This window comes from Mustela nigripes, chromosome X (assembly GCF_022355385.1).
Source record: "Mustela nigripes isolate SB6536 chromosome X, MUSNIG.SB6536, whole genome shotgun sequence".
Taxonomy (NCBI): Eukaryota; Metazoa; Chordata; class Mammalia; order Carnivora; family Mustelidae; genus Mustela; species Mustela nigripes.
The window spans coordinates 64,830,080-64,842,149 of NC_081575.1; the positions used below are offsets into that span (position 1 = coordinate 64,830,080).

General features: G+C 40.7%; 1 protein-coding gene across 1 annotated transcript; it reads right to left on the minus strand.

Moving 5' to 3' along the window:
- Nucleotides 1–1,102: 1,102 nt before the first annotated feature.
- On the minus strand, nucleotides 1,103–3,081 carry LOC132007784 (RNA-binding motif protein, X chromosome-like). The gene has a single exon (XM_059386163.1). It carries the CDS (start codon nucleotides 2,963–2,965, stop codon nucleotides 1,766–1,768), a length of 1,200 nt encoding a protein of 399 aa, XP_059242146.1. The 5' UTR covers nucleotides 2,966–3,081; the 3' UTR covers nucleotides 1,103–1,765.
- Between the last annotated feature and the right edge of the window lie 8,989 nt (nucleotides 3,082–12,070).

Below are 12,070 nucleotides of genomic sequence, written 5' to 3' on the forward strand. Positions count from 1 at the left end.
TTGGATGGGAAAATGAGATATAAGAAGTGAAGTCATGAGACCTTATTTGCCTCACAAATTGATCACAAGCCATCTTTGGGTATTGCTGTGTGTTGAATGCTTGGATTTTCCCATAATTCATATGTTAATGTCCTAATCCCCAATGTGGTGGTATTAGGAGGTGGGGCCTTTGGGAGATAATTGTCATGAGAGTGGAGCCCTTATAAATGGGATTAGTGCCCTTACATGAAGAAATATGAGAGAGATGATATCTCCTATCCCTGCCATATGAGGACACAGTAAGAAGGCAGACATCTTCAAACCAAGAAGACGGCTCTCACCAGAACCCACCCATGCCAGCACTTTGATATTGGACTTTCAGCCTCTAGAACTGCAGGAAATAAATGTATGGTCTTTGAACCATCCAGTCTGTGGATCTTGTTATAGCAGCCCAAACTAACTGGGGAAGACATGTATGTCAGCTCAGATGTGCCTCAGTGCCCAGTACTACTTCTCTTCCACCCATAATCCAGTCAAGTCATGAGGTATTTGATCTGTAAATCATGACTTGGACCATGGCATTGCTTCTCAATGGCCATGGGCCCAGTACCCTCTCACAAGACCTAGACACACTGGTGGATTTACCATCCTTTCCATATTCTGCTAACTATTGTAGTCACATGACTTTGAACACACAGACACACAGTGTCTGTTTCTATGTGTATAGTTAAGGGGAAAATGATGAGAGTGCTGAGGGTGGTGTTTGAAATATAACTATTGTAGTCCTGGAGTCAGAGCCATAGTTCAGCCCCAGTCATTACTTTGCTCAGAACTTCAGTATCCCACTCAAGGATCTTCCACAGATACACCATTGTGAAAATACCTTATTAATATAATGAGATTTTCAAGGGACTCTGAAGCCCTATTTCCATATTTAATAAATGAAGAATCTGGGCCCCAGAAAGGGGAAGAAACTTGCTCAACTTCCTATAAATAAAAAATAAGAGAAACTAAAATCCTTTCCTCTTGCCTCCTTGTCTGATGTTCTTTAAAGCAGTAGGTGTTAAATTCCTTTTTTTTTTTTTGTTTTGGCCAAACTTTTTATTTAGTATTCTGTAGTTGCTTAACACACACTTAAGTGGTCTTATTGGGGGGAGGGAAAAGGGGAGGTTCTTGTAGATTCCCAAGGAAATGTCAGAAAGGCAAAATATGGCCAGCATTATCCATTTGGTTTTTTGGGTTTACTGGGTGAATAGCACTTTCCTTCCATAAGCATCTGATCTCAGGTTTTTCATACGGAGAACATTGAGATTTCAGTTTGAAGACCCTCTGAAATCCTACGAGTAGCATACCCCGACCACCCTCTAACAGCTAGCTTGTTTGTATAGGCAGAAGGATTCACCTCTCCATTTTAGATGGCTAGATGTTTGTGGAAGGTCTTAGAATTGCCTTGCCTCACTTACTGGGAAAAATCTGATATAGGAAGTGGCCTTTAGGGACACTTTTAACTTGAAAAATTACAATACTAGTACACAAGTCAAGTCTTAACACATTTAACATTTGCTTATTGAAAGCAATGTCATAAAGTCAAATAAGATTAAACAGGTTTTACTTTTTTTCCCTCACAAGAACATAAAAATTATGGAAGGGGAACTTAAACAGGAAATTAAAAATAAGGTAACACAGTTTTTCCTTTTAGTAGTCCTTGGGTAGTTATGACAGAAAAGGTTCCACTTTTTTGTTTGTTTCTTTGAACAGGGATTTTGGTCCAAAGTTTTGTTTGTTTTTAGTATCTGCTTCTGCCTCCCCCTCTATCAGATCGGCTTCCTCCTCGGCCACCACCTCTTGGTGCTCCGCGGCTTGAACTGCTGTAGGAATCACGTGGAGGAGGGTACCCCCTTTCCATAGAAGGGGGAAGCCCTCTTTCTTGTCTGCCAAACCGATCACGACCACTTGAGTAGAGATCACTTCGGCTGCTTGAGTAACTGTCTCGACTTCCACCATATCCGTCACGTGAGCTGCTGTAACCATCATAGCGACTGCTTCCACCATAAGATGGCGGGGGCCCTCGTGTAGGTGGAGCACTACGTGAGTTACCATAACTCTCATATGAATCTCTGTAGGAGCCTCCACTTGGATGATCTGAATAGTCACGATCACGACCATAGCCATCTCTATCACTATAGCCTCTTGACGGGTAGTCATCACGTGAACTGGAATGACCATAATCACGGTAAGTATAATCTCTCGGCGGTGGTGCATAATCTCTTGTATCACGAGAATTTGGGTAATCTCTGCTTGAATAGCTGTCTTTAGTGGAGTATCCATCATCTCTCGGGGACAAATAAACATCTCTACGAGAGGGCAGGGGTTCCCTTCGAGGTGGGCCTCCATAACTATCTCTTCCACGTGACGCAGGAGCTCTTCCTCCCATTCCACTGCTGCTGCGAACTGGTCCTGAAGGGGGAGATCTTTTAGGAGGAGGACCACCACTTCGTGGTGCTTGAGTAACTGCACTTCGTGGTGGTGGTCCTCTTTTTACTGGAAGTGGTCGCCTGGAAGAACTCATGTTAAAATTCATGGAATAGCCACCATCATCCATGTGCCCTCCACGTGAGGGAGGTCCCCTGGTTCCTCCACTTCCTCCTCTTCCGCCTCTAAGAGCTCTTGGAGGACCTCTGCTTCTTGGAGGTGGCGGTGGTCCACGTCTACCACTTTCAAATGATGGTTTAGAGGCTTGTTCTACTTTGATGGCTTTTCCATCGAAGGACTTTCCATTCGTGTCTCTGGCTGCATCCTTAGCATCTGCTGGGCTCTCAAAGGTGACAACAGCAAATCCTCTTGATTTGTTGGTTTCACGATCTTTCATCAATAGAACTTCCACTATTCGTCCATATTTGCCAAATACTGCTTCAAGGGCTTTTTCATTTGTTTCTGTATTGAGGCCACCAATGAAAAGCTTTCCTGGGCGATCTGCTTCAACCATTTTTCCCCCCTGGTGAGAGTCGGAGGGGTGACAACGGTTTCAAGCTCCTACGAGCTTGCCGGCAGGGGCTTCGTAGCAGCTCAGCACGAGGGAGTGCCGCCGGATCCGAGAACGGAAGAGGGAAGCCCTGTTAAATTCCTTCTTATGGGATGCTCCAGTTGCATAGAACTTTAACAGTCAACAGAAGCATGGTAACAGAAGCTGAATGCAATGCATACATGCTACCAGGGTGTTTTATCTCAGCAATAATTAATGGATATGTCAGGACTTTTGCAAGCAGGTGCATATTAATTTATAGACTTCTAACTTGCTTTTAATTAATCAGAGTCAGAGCACATTTAATTAATATTGTCAGTCTAATTCACTGATAACCAGGTTTGATATTGCAATTTGCAAGGTAGGAGTTTAATCAGCTACGGCATTGCTTCTTTCCTTTTAATTTTTTTTTTTTTGACAGTTTGAAGTATCAAGTTCCCCTTGACCATTTTGTTGTGGGGTTATTTGGAATTATATTTCTTTCTGTCATAGGTTAGATGCCTTTGTAAACAAGCTCCAAAGTCAATATTTGTGTACAATAAGTTTAACAGGGAGTGCACTTGAGAATAACATTTGAGAAGGAATAAAGGAAGTAGGATTGTAGAGGAAGAAATTACAATAGAAGACTCAGCCAACTTCTTGAGGAAGTCTGAGGTTGGGAGGTCTTTCAGAGATGTTTCAAAGTAAAGCAAGAGGGCTGAATCTTTGTACCCTACAGGGAGTTATCAATAGATGCAGGCTATCCTGGAGAGGAGAAGTGGGATGTGTGGTATTGAGTTGGGCAGATCCCTTTGCACAGGACATTTACTGGAGAGGGAATAAGTTGTGAGGCTGAACAGGCAACATTCTATGCAGCTGCAGGAATGAGTAGTTTGGTTCTTCATGGGGGGTAGGGATGGAACACCACAGTATTATTTACTACATTTTCCTTCCTTTAGATTTGGTACTCTCCCACTCCCCCATGTTATCACCTCCAAATGGTTTCTTTCATTCATTCCTTGTCTAACTCTTTGCACCACTAACTCTTTAGCAGGGTTGGGCAGAATTGAACTCTTTCTCTTTGGTTCTGAAATATGGCTTTGGTTCATTACTTAAGATCTGCAGGTAGGGGGTTCCCTGGGTGGCTCAATCAGTTGAATCTGCCTTCTGCTCAGGTCATGACCCCAGATCCTGGGATTGAGCCCCACATTAGCTCCCTGCTCAGCAGGGAGTCTGCTTCTCCTTCTCTCTCTGCTCTTCCCCCCAGCTTGTTCTCTCTCTCTCTCTCTTTCTCAAATAAATAAGTAATTTAAAGAAAAAGATCTGCAGGGAGGAGGAAGTGAGAGAGACTGACTAGCAGCCAGAAGCCAGGAACCATAATACTCCTGTTCTTTTTAAAAATTTTATTTTGACTCGAACACTTAACATAAAATCTATCCTTTTAAAAAATTTAAGTGTATAATACACTATTATTGACTATGGGCACAGTGTTATACAACAGATCTCTGATGCATAGTCATCTTACTTAACTCAAAATTGATGCCTGTTGATTAATATTTTCCAATTTCCCCTTGAATCTCAGTCCACAGTAACTACCATCCCCATTTTTTTATTTTATGAATTTGACTACCATACAAGTGGAATTACACAGTATTTGTCTTTCTGTGTCTGGCTTATTTCATTTAGCATAATGCCCTCAAGTTGTATCCATATTTTCACATATTGCAGAATTTCCTTCTTTTTTTAAAAGCTGAATAACACTTCAGAGTGTGTGTGTGTTTGTGTGTGTGTATGTAATCACACTTTCTTTATCCATTTATTTCATCCATCAATAGACACAGGTTGTTTCCATATCTTGGCTACTATAACTAATACTACAATGAACATGGGAGTGTTGTTATCAATTTGGGATCCTGATTTTAATTATTTTAGATATATACCCAGGGTGGGGTAGCTGAATTATATAGTAGTTCTATTTTGAATTTATTCAGGAACATCCATACTGTTTTCAATAGTGGCTATACCATTATTCATTCCCACCAACAGTGTGCAAGAGTTCCACTTTCTCCACATCCTCATCAACACTTTTTTTTTCTTTTTGTTTATAATAGCCATACTGGCAAGTGAGAGATTACTGCTCGTGGTTTTGATTTGCATTTCCTGATGATTAGTGCCAATGATTGCTTTTTCATGCACCTGCTGACCATTTATAGTCTTTTCTTTTAAGTACAAACAATTTTTATTGATCAGTTATACCTCAATGAAGCGGAAAAAATGCAGATTCTGATTGGATAGGTTTTGCAGTTGGCCCAGAGTTCTGCATTTCTGAGAAGTGCCCATGTCCTCTCAATGGAGCTGGCTGGCCAACTCTGCCTTGAGTAGCAAGCTTCTAAGTGGCCTTCCTGTGTCTAATTTATCCTCTTCCAAAACATCCTTCATGTTGCATTTGGATTAATTTCTCTGAAGTTGAATTTTATGAAATGTGACCCTAGAGTTTTCTATAGCAGAACCAGATCCTGTTTCAGACCTGATTCGTCATAACTTCTTACAGTGACAACCCCAAATCTGCTTTTTTTCAATTTAATTTTATTTTTTTCAGTGTTCCAAAAGTCATTGTTTGTTCACCACACCCAGTGCTCCATGCAATACGTGCCTTCCACAATACCCACCACCAGGCTCACCCAACCCACCACTCCCTCCCTCAAAAACCTTCAGTTTGTCTCTGAGAGTCCACAGTCTCTCATGGTTCATCTCCTCCTCCAGTTTTCCCCAACTCACTTCTCCTCTCCATCTCCCAATGTCTTCCATGTTATTCCTTATGCTCCACAAGTAAGTGAAACCATATGACAATTGACTCTCTTTGCTTGACTTATTACACTCAGCATAATCTCTTCCAGTCCCGTCCATGTAATACAAAAGTTGGGTATTCATCCTTTCTGACAGAGGCATAATACTCCATTGTATATATGGGCCATATCTTCTTTATCCATTTATCTGTTGAAGGGCCTCTTGGTTTTTTCCACAGTTTGGCGACTGTGGCCATTGCTGCTATGAACATTGGGGTACAGATGGCCCTTCTTTTCACTACATCTGTATCTTTGGGATAAATATCCAGTAGTGCAATTGCAGGGTCATAAGGTAGCTCTATTTTTAATTTCTTAAGGAATCTCCACACTGTTTTCCAAAATGGCTGCACCAACTTGCATTGCCACCAACAGTGTAAGAAGGTTCCCTTTTCTCCACATACTCTCCAACATTTGTTGTTTACTGTCTTACTGATTTTGGCCGTTCTATTTGTAGTCTTTTTTGGAGAAATATCTATTTAAGTTCATTGCCCATTTTTAAATTGTGTTACAGTTTTTGTTGTTGTTACTAAGTTGTAGTAATTCCTTACATATTTTGGAGATTGAGTCCTTATCAGCTATATGGTTCATAAATGTTTTCTTCCATTCCATAGATTGCCTTCATTCTGCTGATTGTTTCCTTTGTTGTGCAGAAGCTTTTTAATTTGATGTAGCCTGAAATATTTTTTGCTTTTGTTGCCTGTGCTTTTGGTGTCATATCCATGAAATAACTGCCAAAACCAATGTCATGAAGATTTTCCTCTATTTTTCCTTCCGAGAGTTTTACAGTTTCGGGTCTTACATTTAAGCTTTTAATCCATTTTGAGCTGACTTTTTTTTTTTTTAAGATTTTATTTATTTACTTGACAGACAGAGATCACAAGTAGGCAGAGTGGCAGGCAGAGAGAGAGAGAGATGAGAGGAAGCAGGCTCTCTGCTGAGCAGAGAGCCCGATGCAGGGCTGGATTCCAGGACCATGGGATCATGACCTAAGCTGAAGGCAGAGACTTAACCCACTGAGCCATCCTGGTGCCCCTTTGAGCTGACTTTTATGCATGATGTAAGATAAGTGCCCAATTTCACTCTGCTACATGTAGATATCTAGTTTTCCCAACAGCATTTGTCAAAGAGACCACCCCATGGTGTATTCTTTGCATCCTTGACAAATATTTGCAGACATATAAGTGTGAGTTTATTTCTGTGTAGTTAACATACAGTGCAATATTGGTTTCTGGAGCAGAATTCAGTGATTTGTGACTTACAGACAACACTCAGTGCCCATCATAAATGCCGTCCTTAATACCTACCACCCATCTAGCCCATCCCCCACCCACCTCTCTCCATCAACCCTCAATTTGTTCTATATCATCAAAAGTGTCTTATTCCTTGTTTCTCTCTCTCCTTTTTTTCTTTCCCTCATTTTCATAGGTTCATCTGTTTTGTTTCTTAAATTCCACATGAGCAAGATCATATGGTACTTGTCTTTCTCTGACTAACTTATTTCATTTAGCATAATACACTGTAGCCCCATCCACATCATTCCAAAAGGCAAGATTTCATTTTTTTGGTGGCTGAGTAATATTCCATTGTATGTATATACCACAACTTCTTTATCCATTCACCACTCCATGAACATTGGGACTCTCTCCATAGTTTGGCTATTGTTGATAATGCTGCTATAAACATTGGAATGTATGTATCCATTTGAATCTATATTTTTGTGTCCTTTGGGTAGATACCTGGGAGTGCAATTGCTGCATTCTAGGGTAGTTCTATTTTTAAATTTTTGAGGAACCTCCATACTGTTCTCCAGAGTGGCTGCACCACTTTGCATTCTTGCCAACAGTACAAGAGGTTTCCCATTTCTCTGCATCCTCACCGACACCCGTTTTTTCCGTTATTATTTTTAGCCATTCTGACAGGTATGAGGTGGTATCTTATTGTAGATTTCATTTGTAGTTTCTGATGATGAGTGACGTTAAACATCTTTTCATGTGTCTATTAGCTATCTGGATATCTTCTTTGGAAAAATATCTATGAATGTCTTCTGCCCATTTTTTAACTGGATTATTTGTGTTTTGATTGTGGAGTTTTGTAAGTTCTTTACAGATTTTGGTTACTAACCTTTTATCAGATATGTCATTTGCAAATATGTTCTCTCCCTCCATAGGCTGCCTTTTAGTTTTGTTGATTGCTTCCTTTTCTGTGTGGAAGATTTTTTCTTGATGTAGCCCCAACAGTTCATTTTTGCTTTTGTTTCCCTTGCCTGTGGTGCCATGTCTAGTAAGAAGCTGTTATGGCCGAGGTAAAAGGTTTCTGCCTGTGTTCTCCTCTAGGAATTTGATGGTTTCATGTCTCACATTTTGGTCTTTCATCCATTTTGAATTTGTTTTTGTGTATGGTACAATAAAATGGTCCAATTTCATTCTACATGTGGCTGTCCAGTTTTCCCAACACCATGATTTGAAGAGATTGTCTTTTTTCCATTGGATAGTCTTTCCTGCTTTGTCAAGTATTAGCTGACCAGATAGTTGTGGTTCCAATTCTGCATTGTCTATTCTGTTTCACTGATTTGTGTGTATATTTTTCTGCCCATACCATACTATCTTGATGACTACAGCTTTGTGCTATAGCTTGAAATATGCAGTCATGATGCCTCCATTTTTTTTCTTTTTTAGAATTTCTTTGGCTATTTAGGGTTTTTGTGGTTTTATACAAATTTTGGAATTGTTCTAGCTTTGTGAAAAATGCTCGTGGTATTTTGATAGAGATTGCATTAAATGTGTTGATCTATGAGTCTGTATTTGTGCCAGTACCATACTGTTTTGATTACTGCAGCTTTGTGGTATATCTTGATAATCTGGGATTGTGATATCTCCAGCTTTGTTTTTCTTTCTCAAGATTGCTTTGGCTATTCAGGGTCTTCTACTAAAATATGAATTTTAGGATTATTTGTCCTAGTTCTGTGAAAAAATGTTTTTGGCATTTTTTATAGGAATTTCATTAAATCTGTATATTGCTTTAGATAGCGTGGACAGTTTAACAATATTAAATCTTCCAATTCATTAGCATGGAATAACTTTCCATTTGTTTGTGTCATCTTCAATTTTTTTCAATCAGTATTTTATGGTTTTCAGAGAACCAGTGTTTCACCTCCATGGTTAAGTTTATTCCTAGATATTTTATTCTCTTTGGTGCAGTTGTAAATGGGTTTACTTTCTTAATTTCTCTTTCTGCTACTTAATTATTAGTGTATAGCAATGCAATAGATTTTTGTACATTAATTTTGTATTCTGTGACTTTACTGTATCCATTTATCAGTTCTAGTAATTTTAGGATGGAGTCTTTCAGGTTTTCTATATACAGTATCACATTATCTGTAGATAGGACAGTTTTACTTCTTCCTTACCAATCTGGATGCCTTTTATTTCCTTTTTTGTCAGAATGTTTTGCTTGGATTTGCTTGGATTTGTTTTGCAATATCATGTTGAATGAAAATGGTGTGAGTGGACATTCTTATTTCACTCCTGATCTTAGGGAAAAAGCTCTCAGTTTTTCACCATTGAGTATAATGTTAGCTGTGAGTTTTTCATATATGGCTTTTATCATGTTGTGGTATGTTCCCTTTAAACCTACTTTGTTGAGAGTTTATCATGAATAGATGTTGTATTTTGTCAAATGCCTTTTCTGTATCCTTGGAGATATCCACTTTATAAGTATCGGTATGGCTAAAATAAAAAGGACAAGAAAATAACAAGTGTTGATATGGATGTGGAAACAAAGGAACCCTTGAGCATTCTTGGTGGGAATGCAAATTGGTAAAGCCAGTGTGGAAAACAATATAGAGGTTCCTCCAAAAATTAAATTAGTAGAATTACTGTATGATTTATTAATTCCACCACTGAGTACTTACCCAAGGAAAATGAAAACAGTAATTTGAAAAGTTATATGCACCCCTATGTTGATTGCAACATCATTTACAATAACCAAATTGTGAAAGCACCCCATGTGTCCATCCATAGATAAATGGATAAAGAAGATGTTGTATACACACACACACACACACACACACACACACACACACACGCAGGAATATTACTCAGCCATAAAAAGAATAAAATCTTGCCATTTGCATTAGCAGGGATAGATTTAGAGAGTAAAATGTTAAGTGAAATAAGTCAGTCAGAGAAAGACAAATACCATATGATTTCACTCATATGTGGAATTTAAGAAACAGAAAAATAAACATGAAAAAAAGAGAAAATAAAGGACAGACTCACCTACAGAGAACAATCTGATAGTTACCAGAGGGGAGGTGGATGAGAAGATGGGTGAAATAGGTGATGGGGTTTATCATGATGAGCAATGAGTAATGTATAGAATTGTTGAGTCACTGTATTGTACACCTAAAACTAAGACAACACTGTATGTTATCTATATTGGAATAGAAAAATTTAACCCCAAACTAAGAGTTAAACACAGAAATGATGTTCTTGGTTGGCCTATCTTCCCCCTTTTCTCTTTCTCTCCAAACTGGCCTCTATATGAAGTTCTTCAATATCTACAACATATTCCACAAACTCAAGCACTTAATGATTTTTACTCAATGTGTTCAATAACAATTTGTTGAGCACCTACTATTTTGCTGGGTTTATTACCATTGTTACAGCCTACACAGCATAAGAGGATTTTAGATATGACCAAGTCTAACTTATTCCTTTTGCAGATTTTGCATGTTGTGTTCTCTAACCCTGTGTGCTCTATGTGCTTGTTTTTCTCAATTCTTACTCTTTTTAAAATCCATCTTTACTACAATGGGAGAGAATAAGTATAAACGGCTTTAATTAAATCATATTTATAGAAGGGGGGACAAGATGGTGGGGGAGTAGGAGGAGGTGCCTTTTCAGCTGGTACCCCAAAGTGAGCTGATTACCTAGCAAAAAACTCCATTCACCCATGAAATCAGCCTGAGATCAGAATCATACACGTCTGGATCTCTACAGGGGCAGAAGACGCCACTGGGCAGGTAAAGCGGAGTGGGAAGGGTGGACTGATAACGGAAGATAAACAAAAGGGGGAGGGAGCCACCAGAGGCGACCTGTTGGAAAGTAATATCCCAATATGAGCGAGAGTGCCCTGCGTCTGGGGACCAGTATTAACTTGGAGACTGGTTGCAAGCACTCCAAAAGAGCAAAGGATCTCAGGGGGAAATTGTGGGAATCGGGGCGGCTAGGGACAGGGGCTTAAAGTCCCCAGTCCCAGGACAGCCTCCCCGGCACTGAGGCAGAGAGAGTGCGGCGGAGAAACTAGGTCTTGGTCCCTAAGCCGCCCGCGCGCCCAAGAATGCCTGGGTTCTGGCTCCTGGGAGGGGCTGGGAACCACGCAGGTCGGCAGACCGCGAGAGCCCTACGACAAAGCCTGAGATACGCGCGCACGTCCCTCATGCTCCCCTGAGACAGTCACAAAGGCCCGGCCAGCGCTCTTTGACCCGCGCCATTGTTTCAGAGCCTAAGCCGCGTGCCCCAAACTCTCCCCTGACAGAGGTGCGCAAAATCCCAGCCTGGTGCTCTCGGACCTGCGCCCCGTTCTCAGTGCCTGAGATGCGCGCGCGACCCATAGCCGCCCCTGAAAGAGGTGCGTACAAGCTGGGCACTCTTAGACCCAGCAAGACCAGGCACTCCCAGCCCAGGCCGGCGGGAAAATCTCAGTGTGCGATTGCTGCTTGGAACCTCTCTGGCGGTCGGGAGCTCCCAGAGAGCCGCCACTGCCTTGGCTTTGGGTACAACAAGCAAAAGATCCTGCGTCCCCAGGGTCTGCAACTTGGAACCTGCTCTGCCAGTGGCCAAGGGGGAACTTATTTCGGCTCTGCACCCAGACTGAGGCCTCTCTCTGAGAGGGAGATCAGGGTGTGATTTGTATTCCTCTAAAACTACAAAAACCATCAAAGGCGGTCAAGGTGAGAGAAAAAAAAGTGAACAAACATAAAAACCGCCAGAGAACAAAAGCCTGAAAAAAATAAGTTTCCTCAGAGCCGACCCCCTTGACGGGGGCGGGAGGACTTAACTCAGGAAACTTCATTGACTGACAACCCACGTGGCAGGCCCCTCCCCCAGAAAACAAACCAAGAAAGAAAAAAAGAGAGAGAGAGAAAAAAAAAAAAGGACTACAAGAGAACAGCCACTACTTCATAGGAAAAGGTTTACTGTTCACTCGTTCCCACTATTCTGGTTCATTTTTTTTTTTTTTT